General features: G+C 44.4%; 2 protein-coding genes across 8 annotated transcripts in view; one reads left to right on the top strand and one right to left on the bottom strand.

Moving 5' to 3' along the window:
• FLACC1 (flagellum associated containing coiled-coil domains 1) overlaps positions 1 to 17,876 on the top strand; it is a 38,543-nt gene extending 20,667 nt beyond the window's left edge. Inside the window, exons 8-15 of the mRNA XM_053596649.1 lie at positions 3,000 to 3,097; positions 4,032 to 4,084; positions 5,877 to 5,976; positions 7,310 to 7,413; positions 9,512 to 9,574; positions 15,756 to 15,845; positions 15,932 to 16,041; positions 16,997 to 17,876. Of these exons, the coding sequence (XP_053452624.1) occupies positions 3,000 to 3,097; positions 4,032 to 4,084; positions 5,877 to 5,976; positions 7,310 to 7,413; positions 9,512 to 9,574; positions 15,756 to 15,845; positions 15,932 to 16,041; positions 16,997 to 17,123 (745 nt within the window). The 3' untranslated portion in view covers positions 17,124 to 17,876. The remainder of the gene's footprint in view (positions 1 to 2,999; positions 3,098 to 4,031; positions 4,085 to 5,876; positions 5,977 to 7,309; positions 7,414 to 9,511; positions 9,575 to 15,755; positions 15,846 to 15,931; positions 16,042 to 16,996) is intronic.
• Positions 17,877 to 17,939: 63 nt separating this feature from the next.
• The window catches only part of CASP8 (caspase 8), a 52,691-nt gene continuing 51,722 nt past the window's right edge, over positions 17,940 to 18,908 (bottom strand). For 4 of the 7 annotated variants that reach the window (XM_053596625.1, XM_053596630.1, XM_053596629.1 and 1 more), the window contains one exon: positions 17,940 to 18,809. In XM_053596625.1, coding sequence (XP_053452600.1) covers positions 18,674 to 18,809 — 136 coding nt within the window. In that variant the 3' untranslated portion in view covers positions 17,940 to 18,673. The remainder of the gene's footprint in view (positions 18,810 to 18,908) is intronic. The other 3 variants (XM_053596627.1, XM_053596626.1, XM_053596628.1) reach the window with 1 other exon arrangement.

Below are 18,908 nucleotides of genomic sequence, written 5' to 3'. Positions count from 1 at the left end.
AAAATCTGTTAGAACTAATAAACAAATTCTGTAAAGTTCTAAGATGCAAAATCAATATACAGAAACAGTTCTATACCTCAACAGTGAACTGTTCAAAAAATAAATCAAGAGAACAATCTTATTTACAATAATGTAAAAATGTGAAAGACCTGTACACTGAAAACTGTAAGACATTGATAAGAGAAACTGAAGATGATGCGAATAAATGGGAAGCTAACCCATGTTTGTGGATTAGAAGAATGAATATTGTTAAAATGGTCATACTAGCCAAAGCGATCTACTGATTCCTTTCGATCTATATCAAAATTCTAATGTCCTGAGTGGTGCCTGTGGCTCAAAAGAGTAGGGTGCCGGCCCCATATACTGGGGTTAAAACATGGCCCGGCCAAAAAAAAAAAAAAACTGCAAAATTCCAATGTCATGTCTCACAGAAATAGAGACAATTTAAAAATTCTTATGGATGAGGTTGGGCGTGTTGGCTCACACATGTAATCCTAGCACTCTGAGAGGCTGAGGCAGGTGGATTGCCTCAGCTCACAGGTTTGACCACTCTGAGCTGAAGCGAGACCTGTCTCTAAAAATAGCCAGGCATTGTGGTGGGCACCTGTAGTTCCAGCCACTCAGGAGGCTGAGGCAAGAGAATTGCTTGCGCCCAGAGTTTGAGGTTGCTGTGAGTTAGGATGCCATGGCACTCTACTGAGGGTGACACAGTGAGACTCTGTCTAAAAAAAAAAACCTAATAATAATAATGAACTATACCTTCACACCTGCCCAGAATGCTACTATTAAGAAAATGAGAGATTTCAAGTATTAGTGAGGGCAGCATGTGGTGGCTCACATCTGTTATCCTAGCACTCTGGGAGGCCTAGGTGGGTGGATTGTTCGAGGTCACAGGTTAGAGACCAAACTGAGCAAGAGGGAGACTCTGTCTCTACTAAAAAAATACAAAAAACTGAGGCAAGAGGATCACTTGAGCTCACGAGTTTGAGGTTGCTATGAGCCATGATGACGCCATAGCATTCTCCCCAGCTTGAGACTCTGTCTCCAAAAAAAAGGCATTAGTGAGGATGTGGAGGAAAGGGAACACTTACACACTGTTGGTGGCCTTGTAACTTCATACAACCATTATGGAAAACTGTATAGTGTTTCCTCAAGAAACTAAAAGTAGAAATACTCTCTGATCCCTCATTCCCACTTCAGAGTATTCATCTAAAAGATTTTTCTTTTCTTTTTGGGGGGAAGGGGGACAGAGTCTCAAGCTGTCACCCTGGGTAGAGTACTGTGGCATCACAGCTCACAGCAACCTAAAACTCTTAGGCTTAAATGATTCTCTTGCCTCAGCCTCCCAAGTAGCTGGGACTACAGGTGCCCACCACAATACCCAGCTATTTTGTTGTTGTTGTTGTTGTCATTGTTGCTTTAGCTGGCTAGGGCTGGGTTCAAACCTGCCAGCCTCGGTGTATGTGGTCGGTGCTCTACCCACTGAGCTACAGGTGCTGCCCCATCTAAAAGATTTAAAGTCAGTTTGTCAAAGAGATATTTGCATTCCCCTGTTCACTGCAGCACTATTCACAATAACCAAGTTATAGAAATGACCCAAGTATCTATCAACGAAGGAGTGAATTAAGAAGATGTGGTATAAATACAGAATAGAAGACTATTCAGCCTTTAAAAAGAAGAAAATTCTGTCTTTTGCAACAACATGAATGAAACTGAAGAACACTGTGCTAAGTGAAATAAGCCGGGCACAGAGAGACAAATACCACAAGCTCTCACGGGTGGACTCTGAAACGAGAACTCACAGAAGCAGAGGGTAGAATGGTGGCTCAAGAGGGGAGCCACCTCTGGGGAATGGGCAAGGGCATAAAATCAGGAGACATGGTTTTTTTAAGGTCTGTTGCACAACATGGTAACTATAGATAATAATGTTGTACATTTCAAAATTGCTGAGAGTAAATTTCAAATGTTCTCCCCACAAAAAAGTTAATATTGGGGGTGATAGTTATAGTAAGTAGCTTGATTTAATTATTCCACATTGTATTCATAAATCCTAACATCACTCTTTACTCCATAAATATATACAATTATAAATTAACAATCTGCCATTTAAAAAAAGAACTCCTGGCAGAGAGACAGCACTCCTAGGCGATTCATAGACCCTTATTTATTCATTCATGCATTCATTCATTTACTTATAGACTATATTTTTAGAGTATTTATAGATTTATAGAAAAAAATGAAGAGAAAGTACAGAGATTTCTTTATATCTACCACCCCCGACCCTGCACACACACACACAGCCTTCCTCATTATCAACAACCCCATCAGAGTGGTACATTTGTTACAATCAATGAACCCACGTTGACACCCAAAGTCCATCATTTCTATTAGAGTTCACTCTTGGTGTTGTACATTCCATAGGTTTAGACAAATGTATGACGATGTGTATCCACCATGATAAGGTCACACAGTATAGTTTCATGGCCCTAAAATCTCCTGTGCTCTGCCTGTTCTTTCCCCTAAACCCTGGCAAACACCGATCTTCTCACTGTCTGCACAGTTTTCCCTTTTTCGGAATGTCATATGTCAGAATCACGCAGTATGTAGCCTTTTCAGGCCACTTCTTTCACTTGGTAATGTGTGTCTAAGGTTCCCTCATATCATTTTAGGGCTTGATAGCTCATATAAACTTTGAATTTAACACTCATCTTAAACACTGCCAACATCCACCTCCTGGGACAGAGGCTGAAGAGACCTTAGGTTCTAAAATTATTCTGAGTGCCAATGTAGCCCTGCTTCCCAAGTGAGCCATCAGTAAAGACTATGTTTACTAGTAGGGAAGAGTCTGTGGCCGCACAGGCTCCACCTGTCTCCCCACTGGAGAGGTGCTAGGAGGATGCTTCAGCAAGTGAGGGCCAAAGGGTGGGATCAGATCAGCGTGACAACTCAGGCCAGACTACCTTTTCACTGATGATGTAGCCTTCTCCTGGGGTCCACAGGAAGCTCAAAGAAGCTCACGACACAGAGATCAGTGAGTTGGAGACCAACTACAGAACCGCCTTGAAGGAGGAGAAGTTGGCTGCCCAGAAGAAGCTCGGTACTGCGGGGACCTGGGAGAATGACTGTGGGTGAAGGAGCAAGGGCACTGTGTGGGCTCTGTGGCCGGGGATGGGCTGTGAAAGGGGAAGAAAATGACTAAAAATGAAACTGAAAAGAGGAAAAAACATGTTTACCAATGTCCTTCCTGCTCCTGAAAGATCTGAGTAACTCCTTTAATCTTCTTGAATCTTTAACCCATCTTAGAATTAAGGGCAAAGATGAGGGTATGAGAATGTGAGACCACTTTTTAAAGTATATCTTAAAGTTCTACAAATATAATACTATTTCAATTCAGCAAGTTTCCTCACCTTGAAATGAAGTGTTTCATTAAATGCTCGCTGACAACTTAGATTTTATCATCTTATAATGCATAAGGGTTGTACTGGCCAAATATCTCATTTGTTTCTGCTGCCCTTGGGAAAGGCAAGGTGTGTAATTTTCAGAATTCTGGGTGGATAGACCGATCTCCACAGAGAAAAAGAGAAATTCTATAACCTTCTTCCTGGATTTTTCACTGAAATATTTTTAAAGATGGCATCTTATTTATACTTTGCTAGTTTTCCGGTGTTCTAAAGAGAACATGTGTTGTTCTCATAAACTATGAAATGTTATTTTTTTAAAGAGAAGCAGAAACATACTAGGCTTTGTTCCTTTTCTTCCCACAGGTGTTGGTTTACCTGTGGGGGTTGGTTCTCAGACCTGATGAGTATCAAAATCCAGCAAATACTGGGCTCCTCTCCTATACCCCAATTCAGTAGGTTTAGGGTGGGGTCTGTGCGTTTGCATTTCTATTAAGCTTCCTTGCCATTTCTGGATCACACAAAGGTTTCACTAAGAGATAAACTCAAGGTGGGGAAGGTGTGCGGGGGAAAGCTCACATTTGAATTGAAAACACGCAAATAATGATGACCTTCTGTTTTCCTTTTGTCCAGAGGAGATGGAAAAGGAATACAAGTATTTGAAGAACATGTTTTATATGTACCAGGTGAGATACAGAGCTCCTTGTTGGATTATGAGAGAGAAGCAAGGCCCATTCACTGGGATGAATCTAGAACTCTTGCCCAGAAAACAATGTCCTGAAACTCCCAGCATCATTGGACCTAAGTGGCACTAACTGCACCCAGGGAGAAGTGTGAACCTGATGGCATCTATGCATGACTTCTATGCACGACAAGTCAGTTACTCAGACCTAAAGAGGCCCATCAAAAAATATGTGTGACCAGGCGCCATGGCTCATGCCTATAATCTAGCGCTCTGAGGGACCGGGGCAGGAGGATCCCTTGAGGTCAGGAGTTTGAGACCAGCCTGAGCAAGAGTAAGACCCTGCCTCTCCTAAAACCAGAAAAATTAGCCAGGCATATGGCGGGCACCTGTAGTCTCAACTACGCAGGAGGCTGAGGCAGGAGGATGGCAGGAGGATCACTTGAACCCAGGAGTTTGAGGTTGCTGTGAGCTAAACTGATGCCTCTGCACTCTAGACTGGGCAACAGAATGAGACTCTGTCTAAATAAATGAATAAATAAATTAATTAATTTAAATGGAAATACAAAACCAACAACAGCAACAACAAAAATAAATATCACAGCCCAAAGACAACCACCGTTAATATGTGTACGTTGTTAAAACTGTGTTGGTTTAGGACCAAGGAAGTTGAGATCACGTTATGTAAAATCTGTATACATTTTTGTACCCTCTTTCTTCAGGTATCTTAGAAGCTTTCCCTCCTTTTTAATTACTGGATTATTACCCTAATATTACCCTAATGAAATTGCTATTGGACATTTCACTGTTTCCTGCTACTGGTCATTTAAGTTGTTTCCAATTACATGATATAATAATATAACTTCAAACATCTTTGACTCTAAAAGTAAAGTGCTGGGCCAAAAGGAATAAATTATTTTAAGGGGTTTTAATAGATTTGGCCAAATTACCATTTATAAAAACTGAATCCCTTTGCACCCCTCCAAGCAGAGGATGGAGTGCTCCAGCCATCTCAGAACATCTCAGGAAACCCCTCAGTGCCAGGCCAATGGGGACAGTTAGTCACCAGTTATGACCAGCACCAGCTCTAAAATTCTATTACCACTCACAGTTCAGTTTGGGCCTTATATCCCAAAGTCATTTTTCAAGATATTCCTTGATGCGATCAGGAAAAACATCACAGATCAGAGCCTAAGAAGTGTGGGTAGTAAGTCGAATTGGCTGGGTGTGAATCCTGCTGCCAAGCTGAGAAGGAAGGGGGTCAGTGTCCTTAAACCCTGCTAGCAGCATCCAGATCCTGAGCCTTCCCCATCCTGGGGGTCCATGCTCATGAGCCAAACAACAAGACTGGCATTGGGTTAGGCTTATTTAACCTCACCCACAAAAGGAAATTAGATTTGTTGAGAAAAAATGGACACGAAAAAGCATCCCCTTGTTTTCCATGTGTTCAAATTAACTTCCAGGCATTTCTTTCCTTTCTTCCTGTGCTATTGAAGAGGGATTCATGATTGTTGGGGAGCTGATAGGTGGTGAGCCCTACCTATCGTCAAAGGAATCCCAGTTCTGTGGGAGAAACGTGGTGCATTGTTTTTCCTTGACCATGAAGATCCCCAAGCTCTCCAGTGGGCCAGATTGGACTTTACTTCCCACCAGTCACCCAGGAGGGGCCCCTTCGTGGGGAAAGCTGCACAGGGCATGACGCTGGGGGCAGAGCCCTCCCCAGGGTGAGTTTATAGCCTCTCCAGGTCTCCTTTGCGCAGGACAATTTTCTTCATGGTGCCTTTGTGCCTCTACAGGACAGTATTTATGATGAAATGGAAGATAAATGGTCAAAGCGGAAGGCAGAATGGGAGAAAGATGAGAAGTTGGAGCGGGAAAAGATCCTGTTACAGCAAAGTGAGTACAGAAACTTCTAGCTTTTTGATGACAGGTGTATCAAAAACTACCATGAAGCTTGGTCTTGACTTGAGGAAACCATTTTCTGAGGGGGATGAACCACATGCTAGACTCACAAAGGGAAGATACCCGTTTTCAAGAAAGCAAAGTGACAAAAAGGGCGGGGTCTTTTTTTGAAGTTCAAACACATGATTTAACAAGATCTAAACCTGCACTTTCTGAAACTCACTGGCTTCATGTTTGCTCATGATAGGCTGGAACAAATGTTGGAATTACGACAGGGAGTGCAGATACAGGTGACCCCAAAGTTCAAAACAGTTCTTATTTTACGCGTGAAATATTCATTTGTGCATGGAGGGAAAAACAACATAATCTGATGTACCAAGAGGCTCTATCTCCCTATGTCTCCCAGAGAGGAACATGTTTGATAAATATTTTTAATATTCCCAGCACTTAACACAGAGCCTGGATCGTACCTAGTGTCACTAAGCGCCTTCGTTAGTGAATACAAAGCACGAGAGGGCTAGGTGGGGCTATTCCAGGCCTGGAGGACTAACTGAGGCAGGAGTGGGGCCTCTACAGACTAATTCCACAACCTACTCCAACCCTGTTTATCTTTTAGTTAGTTGATTTCAACAGGTCACTCATTTAAATGCAGATACTCTGAGGCTCATGCCTATAATCCTAGTGCTCTGGGAGGCCAAGGGGAAGCAAGTGGATTGCCTAAGCTCAGGATTTCAAGACTAGCCTGAGCAAGTGAGACCCCATCTCTACTAAGAATAGAAAAACTAGCCACACATTATGGTGGGCACCTATAGTCCCAGCTACTCTGGAGGCTGAGGCAAGAGGATCACTTGAGCCCAGGAGTTGGAGGTTGCTGTGAGCTGACTCCCCATCTCCTGACCTTCTCCTTGTTTGCAGTTGGGCTCTGCGGCCAGGCTTCTTCAAACAGTGTAAGCCTACCTCCCCCAGGGCAGAATGAATTTTCTTAATGGCAAAGTCACATTGGTCAAAAGCTTTAAGACAAGGATATCCAAGAAAATATAGTGGTTATGTCAGCAGAGTGGATGGACAAAATAATAAGCAACAGATGCAAAAGGCACCACACACAAAAGAAACCAGAGGCTTTGGTGGTAAATCCCTGTCACTGATGTGCCTGAGGGCCACCATCACGGCCACCTCACAATCAGGCATCTCAGAGACTGGACTGAACACCAGGCTAAAAGGACCTTGAGTTTGACTTTGAGCTTTTGGCTTCAGATATTCTGGGTTTCTCTCTGCATAGGCTTTTCCCAGACTTACATATGCATGTGCTTTCCTCTCACCCCCATAGAAAATAAAATGACGAAAAGGTTTGAGTTGGAGTCAGAAGAAGAAAAGAAGAAAATTAATGAATCCTACAATGTTCTCTTTGAGAACTTCATTCGAGAGAAGGAGGTACCTCAGCCCAAAGCACATCTATGTTTGAGTGTGTATTCCGGGTAGTACACCTGAGTTCCCAGATGTGCCCCTGTAATTGGGTGATCTTTCTGTCTTTATGGGAATGTTCCTCCTCTCCCATCTTTCCTGGAAATACATGTCAGTTGACTGAGTCTTACCACAGTCTATCAGGTGTCCAACCTGCAGCCTGTGGGATGTATAGTGATTATTTGAGGACTATTTTGCTTATGTTGGTGTTGGATATGGCAAAAAGCATGCACAAACTGTTTTTTTTTTTTTTTGCTCATCAGCTTTCAATAGTGTTTGTGTATTTAATGTGTAGCCCGAGACAACTCTTCTTATAATGCATGGCCGAAAAGAAAAAAGGTTGAACACCCCTGTAAGACAATCTGATCACTGGGTTATTGGAATAAAAATTGTAACTAAAATAACAGAATGCTAACTGTGTAGAACTTAACCAAAGCTCATCTCTGAATGTCTTTCTTATCCTTGGCTATAGCTACCGTACCGATAGTATCACTGGACTCTCAGGCAGCTATAGAACTACATAAGAAATTCCCAAACTACTTTCCAAAGTAGTTGCACCATTTTACTCTTGCCTCTTAAATTACATGATAATTCTGAGATAGTTGCTGCACATCCTCCATCACAATTAGTACTATCAATCTTTCAACTTTTGCCTTCCCAGTGGGGATGAAATGATACTTTATTATGGTTTTAGTTTCTCTTTGTGTTAGGCCATTTTTCATATGCCCATTGGAGCATTCAGGTATCTTCTTTTGTAAAGAGTCTGTTCAAGTCTTTTGTCACCTGAAAAAATTAGAATTGCTTGTCTTTTTATTTTTGACATGTAGGAGTACTTTTCATATTGTGGGTACAATTTTTTGGTCAGACATGCATTTTACAAATATTGTCTCCCAGCCTGTAGTTTGCCTTTTCATTTTATTAATGATGCCTTTCCATGGGTAGTTTTTAATTTTGATGAAAGGCAAATTATCAATTTTTTTCTTTTTATGGTTATAGTTTTTTTATCCTCTCCATAAAATCTTTGCTTATTTCGAGTCATAAAAGATATTTTAATTATTTTAGAAAATTTGTAATTTTAGCTTTTATGATTCTATGAAGCATTTTGAATAACTTTTGTGTATAGAGTGAAGTAGAGGTCATAGATCTTTTTTCTTTTCCATATGGATATCCAGTTGTTCCAGCAATATTTCTTGAAAAAACTTTCCTTTCCCCATTAAGTTGCCTTGGTGTCTTTGTTGTATTTGGGGAGGTGGGGTCAGAGTCTCCATTCTGTTCTTGTCTGTACTTAAGTCAACATCTTGTCTTAATTACCAAAGCTTGAAATCAAGTAGTAAAAATTATTGACCTTTGCTGTTGTTTGTCAAGATTATTTTGCTATTCTACATCCCTTGATTTTTGTATAAATTTTAGAGCTAGCTTGTCAATTTAGAGTTAGTTCGTCAGGACAGCCTGCTGGGAATGTATTGAATATAAAGATTAATCTGTGGGCCTGAAACAGCGGCTCACACTTGTAATCCCAGCACTTTGGGTGGCCAAGGAGAGTGAATTGCTTGAGCTCAGGACTTCGAAACCAGCCTGAGCAAGAGCAAGACCTCATCTCTACTAAAAATAGAAAAACTAACTGGGCATTGTGGCAGGCACCTGTAGTCCCAGCTACTCAGAAGGCTGAGGCCAGGGTAATCACTTGAGCCCAAGAGTTTGAGGTTGTTGTGAGGTATGACGCCACGGCACTCTGCCAAGGGCACAGCGTGGGACTCTGTCTTAAAAAAAAAGATTAATCTGTGAAGCATTGAAAGGTACAGTATTAGAAAGGTACACTGACTTTTAAAAGCTTTCGATGAAAACATAATTTCTTTCAGTGTTTCTCAATGCAATAAAGTTGCACATACGTAAGATTTGTCATTAACTTCAGCATGTTATGTCCTTAGTTTATAATGTGTGCTTTATTGTACCAATGTCTAAGCTTTGGTGAATATTATATTCCTCAATCTTATTCTGGCCTTCTTAACTCACTGAAAGAAGTGTCAGAATCGCAATGCTGACTTTTTCCAAATAAAATTGTTTTTAGGAGCTCTTGAAACAACATGACAGTGACACCTTGCAGATAGAGGAGCTGAAGAAGACCAAGACGGTGAGCTGTGTCACCCTTCCCTGGGCACTTGGTATCTCATGAGTACACGCATACAATGATCGACTCTCAGTATAAATTCTATTTTACCGATATCACCGATAATATCCCTAAAACCAACAGAGAACAGAAGACCTAAAGCTGAATTTACTGAATTCAATAAGTCAAAAAGCGTTTTTGAAACCACCCGCAACACAAAGCCAGGGGTGTCTTTTTAGATCCAGATTTGAACAAATGCATCAGCAATGTACTGTGTGGTCTTCAACTTTGAGTGCCTTTCATTTCTGTTGTAAAACACCAGGTTCTTCCCTTGGAGCCCTGAAAAGTATAAAACTGCCCACTGTGGAACTCTGTCTGCAAGCTCTCCTTCAAACTCTCAGTTTAGGTCCCAGACGACAGCTTCCTCAAGGAGCTCCGTGCCTCCAGGACAAAAGGTGGCACTTAGTGGGAGACAGCTGAAGAGAAGAGCCGTCAGACCCACAAAATGACTCGTGGTTCTTCCTTCTCTGGAATTTAATTTGTATCCAAAATGACATGTTTGGAGAAAGATTAGTCATTACGAAGCTTTGATATTGTATTTTATATTGATAAAGTATTGATATCTTAGAGCCCAGGCAGGACTTCTGTCTGACGGGCAAACAGCCTGATGTCCTACGAGCTAAAGACAGGGACTTAGGAGCCAGCTAGACCCAGAATATCACAGTCATTGTTTCAATGAGCTCATTTATTAATTCTGTCTGGATCTGTTTATAGTCATTGATGTTTCTCCTCATAGCTGTTCATATTTTCTTGTTTGCATGTGTAGTAATTTTTTTTTGGATCCCAACCATTGCAAAGTGTACTTTGTTGGGTGCTTGATATTTTTATATTCCTTTAATATTCCTGAGCTTTGCCCTAGGAGGGAGTTACTTGGAAACAGATTGAGCCTTTCAAGCTTTGCTTTTAAGCTTTGTTAGGCAGATTTAAAGTAGTCTTTAGAGTAGAGCTAATCTTTCCCACTACTGAGGTCATACCCTTCCGAGTATCCAGGCAATGCCCTCAGTATTGGGTTTTTTTCTACAGTGGCTGGAGGGACTACTGAGCTATTCCCAGCCCTGTGTTGGCTCCAGGGACTGTTCCACCTGCTCCTTGCTGATGATTCTTTCCCCCAACCTGGTCTTCTCTTTCTTCCCTCCATGACTCTGTCCCAGAGGCCTGGGCCTTCTTGCTCTTTCTAATAACAGGCCAAGATGCTTCTTCCTAGGGGCAGATTGGTCTGCATTCTTGTCTATGTTCTTATTATTCTCTCTTCCTGGAAAGCTCCTTCCCAGATATCCACATGACTAACTTCCTTTCCTCCTTCTGGCCCTTACTCAAATGCCACCTTCTCAAGAGTCACTCTGTTTAAGGGCTCAGCCCCCTGCCATGATGCTGCTTTTTCCCTCTTTTATTTCTTTACACAGATTTATTATCTTCTACACTGATAAACTCAAGGAAGGCAAGGATGTTTTTCCATTTTCTTTACTATTACTCCCCAGTTCCTAGAACAGTGCCTGGCATATGACAGGCATTCAGTAAATGGTAGTTGATTTTTTGAACGAATAAATGAATGAAAGAATGCAGGATGACCTGGACTCGCCTGCACAATGCGAATGCAGTACGTGATGGCACCGCCCCAGTTTACAAGGTTTGGGAAGGTGCTCATGGCCCGGGAAGAGCTCTAGGGCTCTGCGGAGTTAAGTGGGGCTGACACCTGGAAACAGACTCGTCTAGTGCACTTTATTTTAGCTTCTTATGCACCTCACAGATGCATCTGGCACTGACTAGGTGCTGATTATGAGGTACTACAAAAGTCGTAAAGGAAGGGGGAAACAGAGATGTTTATGATAAAATAGAAGCACAGTTTAATTCTGTCAGAGGAAAGAAATACTACCGTAGCTGGTGGAGTGAGCCATAGGCTCAGAAAGGTTCACACATGGCCTTTCAGCTGGTTTTGACAGGTGAGGAGTGTTTCTGAATCTCAGAATGTGGGCAGGACAAAGATGATGTTCCCACCTGAGAGAAGGGTGTCAGCAAAGGTGGTGACATAATGAAAGGACCTGTTGTATGGAAAGAACAGCAGGGCAGATTAGGGAAGGTGGCTTAGGGGCTGCAGCTAAGATGCTCTTAGTTACAATTAGAGTCTCACATTCCCGAGATGCCGCAGGTCCCCTCTGTGCTAGATTCACCCAGAAGGCTATGAGGCAGGAAGCACAGCCTGTGGGGGGCGGGGGAGAGAGAATCAGGGGATTTCTCTCTGGTGGGAGCATCACAGCAGTTCTCAGTGGTCCAGGGCTAGTCTAATGGCGCCCAACATGGAACAGCTTGGGGAGGAGAAATGAGAGTCACATGTGTGGGTGCAGGAGCTATCCCGGCTTAGAAGGCTCTTGCCAAATATCTTTGTAACACTGTGATCCCCAAACATGGGGCAGCAGTCGGGTACCAGTCTAAGGTCGCACATCAGGAGGTGAGCAGAACTTCATCTGTATTTACAGCTGCTCCCATTGCTTGACTCACCACCTGAGCTCCACCTCCTCTCAGACCTCCGCTCCCATCCCCAGTCTGTGGAAAAAATTGTCTTCCATAAAACTGGTCCCTGGTACCAGAAAGGTTGGGGACCACTGTCATAACAGATCCACACGTCCATCTTCCAGGTCATGCCCAGTTACAAGAGTCCCTGCCCCCAGGGAAGTCCACAGCCGTTGCTGCCCACCAGGGGCTGTGTTCCCCTCACTGCCCTCACAGTGTAGCTGCAGCTCACCAACCAGGGTCACTACTCCAAGCAACTTTGCCTACTGGCATTCCACCCTTCCATAGCCTTCCAGAAAGGAGCAGGAAATGAACCCAGCATGCAGTTTACCCATAGAGAAGGGCAAAGAGGTCTTTTTGTTTGTTTTTTGTTTAACACTGCACCTGCAGGGACTTCAATAGCCCCATTCATCATCATCAGAAGTCTGGAGTTAATTCTATAGTCAGGTCTGGGTGATCGGTGGTGGCTAACACCTGTAATCCCAGCACTCTGAGAGGCTGAGATGGAAGGAGTGCTTAAACTCAGGAGTTGGAGACCAGCCTCATCAAGAATGAGACAAACCCACCTCCCCTGCCCCCATCTCTATCAAAGATAGAAAAACTAGGCTGGCATTGTGGCAGGTACCTGTAATCCCAGCTACTCAGGAGGCTGAGGCAAGAGGATGACTTGAGCCCAAGAGTTTGAGGTTGCTGTGAGGGGTGACGCCGTGCCACTCTACTTAGGGTGACAGAGTGAGATGCTGTTTCAAAAAGGAAAAAAATTCTGTAGTCAGTACAAAAAAAATCTGTAGTCAGTGGAGGTTTTCAAGGAGGAGAGTGTCACTTGGGAGAAGGACTCTGGCAGCAATACAGAGGACAGAGTCTGAAGAGGGAAAATGACAAGAGGGGGGACCTGTTAGAAGGGTCACCTCCCCTTTATCCTCAATCTGGCTTCTGCTCCCACTCTATCTACGGAAGCTGCTCTTGTTAAAATCACTAGTAACTCCCAAGTTGCTGAATCCAAGGAATGCCTCCCCTCAGTTGACATTGGCAGTATCGGGGGTGGCTGATCACTTTTTCCTTAAAACACCCACCTCTCTTGGATTTTATAGGCTTCAGGGGTTACCTCCTTGGCCACACCTTCTCAATATCCTTTGAGGGGTCCTCCCATCCACCTAATCCCAAGTCCTGGACTCCACTTCTTCTTCTTCTTGTTCTTTTTTTTTTTTTGAGACAAAGTCTCACTCCATGTCCTGGGTAGAGCGTCACAGTGTCACAGCTCACAGCAACCTCAAACTCTTGGGTTTAAGAATCCTCCTGCCTCAGCCTCCTGAGTAGCAGGGACTACAGGCCCCTGCCACAATGCCTGGCTAGTTTTTCTGTCTTTAGTAGAGATGGGTCTCACTCTAGCTTAGGCTGGTCTCAAACTCCTGAGCTCAAGCAATCCCCACCTCCCAGACAGCTAGGATTACAGGCGTGAGCTACCATGCCCAGCCCCCACATCTCTTCTTTATCTCCCGTTTCTCCCGAGGTGCATTTGTTTGTCCACATAGACAGAGAAGTTATCTCTGTGCCAACCGTCAGGTTGATGCTCCAGTGTCACCTCCCCTCTGAGCCCCATGCTTGTGCACATCAGCTGCCCACTTGACATTTCCATACAGGTGACTTACAGACATCTCATAATTTACATGCAAACTCCACACTCTTGATTCTCCACCAGAGATTTGAGCCCTGCATTTGTCAATTACCTCAGCTGTTCAAACATGGACCTACAGTCATCCCTGATTTCTTCCTTCCTATCACTCTTCCAATCTGACCCATCAGTGTCAGGCAGTCCTATACAGCATATTCCAGACTGTCCTCTTCTCCCCCATGCTGTTGCCACCTCACCCTGGTCCATTACTCCTCACCTGCTCTACTGTTGCAGCCCCTCCTGAGCTCCCTCACTCCACCTCCTGTACCTCTAGTCTATTCTCCACAGAGCACTGAAATTAGTACAGGTACCCCTGATTGCACGCCATTGTTCCCAGGTGGCCTGGCCTCTCAGGGTCTTCTCACCTTGGCCCCCTCTCTGCCCTCTGTCTCTATTCCAGCCGTGTCCTCACCTTGCCCCACTCTCCTGTGTGCTGTCTCTATTCCAGCCGTGTCCCCACCTTGCCCCCCTCTCCTGCCCACTATCTCTATTCCAGCCGTGTCCTCACCTTGCCCCCCTCTCCTGCCCGCTATCTCTATTCCAGCCGTGTCCCCACCTTGCCCCCTCTCTGCCCTCTGTCTCTATTCCAGCCGTGTCCTCACCTTGCCCCCCTCTCCTGCCCACTATCTCTATTCCAGCCGTGTCCTCTCCTTGCCCCCCTCTCCTGCCCGCTGTCTCTATTCCAGCCGTGTCCTCTCCTTGCCCCCTCTCTGCCCTCTGTCTCTATTCCAGCCGTGTCCTCACCTTGCCCCCCTCTCCTGCCCGCTATCTCTATTCCAGCTGTGTCCTCACCTCGCCCCCCTCTCCTGCCCGCTGTCTCTATTCCAGCCGTGTCCTCTCCTTGCCCCCCTCTCCTGCCCGCTGTCCTTATTCCAACCGTGTCCTCACCTTGCCCCCCTCTCCTGCCCACTGTCCTTATTCCAGCCGTGTCCTCACCTCGGCCCCCTCTCCTGCCCGCTGTCTCTATTCCAGCCGTGTCCTCACCTCGGCCCCCTCTCCTGCCCGCTGTCTCTATTCCAGCCGTGTCCTCACCTCGGCCCCCTCTCCTGCCCGCTGTCTCTATTCCAGCCGTGTCCTCACCTCGGCCCCCTCTCCTGCCCGCTGTCTCTATTCCAGCCGTGTCCTCACCTCCCCCCCTCTCCTGCGCACGATCTCTATTCTAGCCATGTTGGTGTCCTGCGGGACCTCAAACAGACTGAACACTTTGTCTCTGAGGACCTTTGCACAAGCTCCTCTTCATCCTTTAGTAGAGGGTTTTTTTAAAAATTGATAGTCTATTTTTTAAAGCATGTTTAGTTTTTATAGAGAAATTGAATAGAAAGTGCAAGTTCCCATATCCCCCCCCACACACACAAACACACACGCATAGAGTTTCCCCTATTGTGACATCTTGCATAGCCAGGTGAGGAGCCAATACTGATGCCTCCTTATTAACTGCAGGTGAGCAGTCTGCTTGGGGTTCACTCTTTGTGCTGTCCATTCTGTGTGTTTTGCCTAATACCTCATGCCATGAACCCACCACTGCAGTATCGTGCAGAATAGTTTTACTGCTCTAAAAATGCCCTCCGTCTTCCATCCTTCCCTCACTTCCTGTCCCAGCGCCTGGCAGCTGTTAATCATTTTAATATCTCTATAATTTTGCCTTTTCCAGGGTGTCTTTTAGTGGGAATCAGTAGCAGGTATTTAATAAAGACTTGAACAGTGAATGAATAGCTGAGAGCCATAACAACACACATGGGCTCTGGTGGGGGCTGGCTCTGCCATAGTGATGGTGAGGCTCAAGAGAAGGTTCCAGGGGGTGAGGCAGAGAGGGGGCAGAACTAACAGGGCATGGGGACCAACTGGCTTCCAGTGGGCAGGAGGAAGCAGGTAAAGTCACTGCTTTGCACTCCAGCCAGGGCGCCCTGGAGAAGAGGTTAAATAGGCAGACATGGGGATGGTGTCTTGAAACAATTTCTTGCACAGGTCATAGAGCAAGAGTTGCAAGCCCAAGCTCTCATCCTAGAGTCACTCAACACAAACCTCTACCATGTCCATCTGGAACTCCAGAGAGAGGTGAGTCCTGGCTGGAGTGGGCATGAGGGTAGCTCTGCCCTGGATGTCTGAGTTTGAGCAGAGGGCCCAAAAGTTACATCTTTCAGAAAGCTTCGGTGGGAAATCTGGAGAAAATGTTCCAGACCAAGCTTGCTGAAGCTGAGGAGAAGTATAAGTCCACCATACAGACGCTGACAGAAGAAAACAACCATCTACGGTGTGGATGCTGCTGCTCAGAAAGATGTGGCTAAGTTCTCATGAAGAGTGGGAGGCGTGTGAGTGAGGAAGAGGGTGGAGGATGGCAGGTGCTCTCTGTGATGTCAGGGCACGGGCGCTTCCCAGAGGAGGGTATATCGCTCCGAGCCTGGGCACAGTTTTCGGAGGCCAGATAGTTCATTTAAGGTAGAGCTGGGATGTGTCTAGACTTCTGTCCCTTACCTGTTTCTCTGTTTATATGCAAATGACACAGGAAATTTATCTGCCAGTTTCTGAGTTTATTCAGTTCTATGACTGAAGGTCATTTTTAAATCCTCTGAGTTTGGAGATTTACACTTAGGTGCAGCTTCTGGTTCCTGTGGAAACCAAGTGCAAGGCCAGGCATGGTGGCTTATGTCTGTAAACCCAGCACTCTGGGATGCCGAGGTGGGCGGATTGCCTGAGCTCATGAGTTCGAGACCAACCTGAGCTAGAATGAAACCCCATCTCTAAAAATAGCCAGGCATTGTGGCAGGTGCCTGTAGTCCTAGCTACTTGGGAGGCTGAGGCAAGAGAATGACTTGAACTCAAGAGTTTGAGGTTACTGTGAGCTGTGACACCAGGGCACTCTACCAGTGGTGACAAAGTGAGATGCTGTCTCAAAAAAAAGAAACCAGCTGCAGATCAGAAATTATACCCTTACCTGAAGATGCTTCTTAAATCACTAAAATAAATTGTGGTCTATATTTTAATAAAGGAAAGTTGTTCATTGCACGAAACTTTAGTAGAAAGTTCCTCAGATGGGAATTTGGTCACCCAAATACCATGTCTCACTAAATTCAAAAGCACTGCAAGTGATGAGTGAGACTACCCCTGATAAAGGAATAAAACCACATTTCTTCCCCACCACCCAAACACCCTAAACCCTTTCTACCTTTTGAGTCTGTGGTGATACATATTCTTCTTTCCTATTATAGGCAAAAGCTAACTGCCAAAGAGGAAGAAATGTGTGAAGCACTACTCCCAGGGAACGTGGCCTATAGTACCACTTATGAGTATTCTGACTTCTTAGAAGATAGTAGCAACAAAAAAGAAGACTCATAAACAAAAAGTTACTCTCTGTAGCTGATGATGATAGGCATATCATCCTTGGGCCTAAGGAACCCCTGCGAGGCCTTCCTGAGAAATGTATCATGTTCCTAGGTTGCTCTGACTATACTTCTGTCTTTTCACAATTTGTTTTCTTCTGAGTGGTTGGAATGTTCGAGTTCTCATCTCAGTTGCACAGCTTGTTATGACTCTTCATTGCAAAGTAATGTTCTCTGTACCTGAAGCTGAGCTCTCTGTCCGCTTTGTGTCATTCCCCCCGCCCCACCATCTTTTCTTATGTCATTAGAAAGAGACTGATTTGATGGCCTTCTTCCTAATGAACATTGACTATATTTGAGGGGTGTACTATTTGTTCCCCGAGGAATTTAGCTAGCCAAAATGATAATTTATTGATTTGATTCAGAAATCCTTTTCTGTTAAACACATAACCCTTCCCTTGATTTAGGAAGAATTTCTGATGATTCTGGCCACCTTCTCCATAGCATCACCAGAATTCAAGTGCCCATGAGGAAGGCAACATGAATAAGTGAAGTGGGCTGAGCTTGAGAAACAATCCTGCAGGGAGCAGCTGGGTTGGGGGCGGGGCTGGGACAGTGCTGGGGAGGAAGGCAGGTGGGGCTTGCTGAGTGTCAGAGGCTGTGCCCTGTCTAAAGGGGATGCTCCTTGGCCCCACCAGAGTCAATGTTGTTAAATATCCTGATTTATTAAAAGAAGTTATTCTGTTTTTTTTTATTTGATGTCTCCCAATTTTTAAATGTTGACAACAAATTTTACAAATACAGCTATGTGAGTCTGTATTGGAAGGCTCAAGTGAAACCTGCCTGCAATGCAAATGTCTTCCACCTGTGGGGTGCCATTGGCGAAAAACAGAAACTAACCAAACACAGACACGAAAAATAACCAAGGGACAGTAAAATAAGATTATGTTGGGGGCCCAGTGTGGTGGCTCGTGCCTGTAATCCTCACACTCTGGGAGGCCAAGGCAGGTGGATCTCCTGAGCTCGGGAGTTTTAGAGCTGTCACGAACCAGCATGGGGAAGGGGAGTGAACCAGAGTGGAATTGGTGGGGACTGAGAAAAATACAGCACAAAAAAAGACACAGAGACGAAAAGATGGGATGGGAAGGTCTGACCGAGCTGATGGATGCAGCCAGCAACAAAGCACAAAATCAGCTTTATTTTGTAGTACCTAGACAAGGGTGTCTAGGGGGAAGTAGAATAAACAAAAGATGTATTTTTGATCTTACATACCATGAGACATTCTCACGCTTCATACACTCAGAATATAAAGAGATACAGAAGATTCCTTATGATGATTTAATAAAAAACAATTTAAAAAAATGAAAAAGAAAAAGAGTTTTGGGGAAGATTATTTAAAATTTTTCATTTTTTAAAAGATTATAATTAATATTTCCAATTGTTAATTTAGAAAATTTTTATGTAGTGTGGAAATTAGTTTAAGTTAATATATTAACTTTTATTCTATAAAAAAATTGCACTTTTTTTACTCCACAGAGGTAGTGTTACTCATCCAAACAGCACAGGTCAGAGAAGGGGGAAGATCAGCTTTTTCCGGAGCGTGAAGGTGGGCTGCGGCATCTGTTTCCCCAGGCGTTTTCTGTCATCCTTGCTGCTCACTTCGTAGTTCACTTCTGTCAGGATGGTGAGAATATCATCACCTCTGAAAAACATCATGTAACACTGTGACCATCGTGAGGAAAAACAACTGAGGAGCTGACTCCTCTGCTCTGCTCAGTGACAGTTCTGTCATTTCTGTCAC

Source organism: Nycticebus coucang, chromosome 7 (genome assembly GCF_027406575.1).
Source record: "Nycticebus coucang isolate mNycCou1 chromosome 7, mNycCou1.pri, whole genome shotgun sequence".
In the NCBI taxonomy this organism is placed as follows: domain Eukaryota; kingdom Metazoa; phylum Chordata; class Mammalia; order Primates; family Lorisidae; genus Nycticebus; species Nycticebus coucang.
This window is presented reverse-complemented; position numbering and strand designations above follow the sequence as displayed.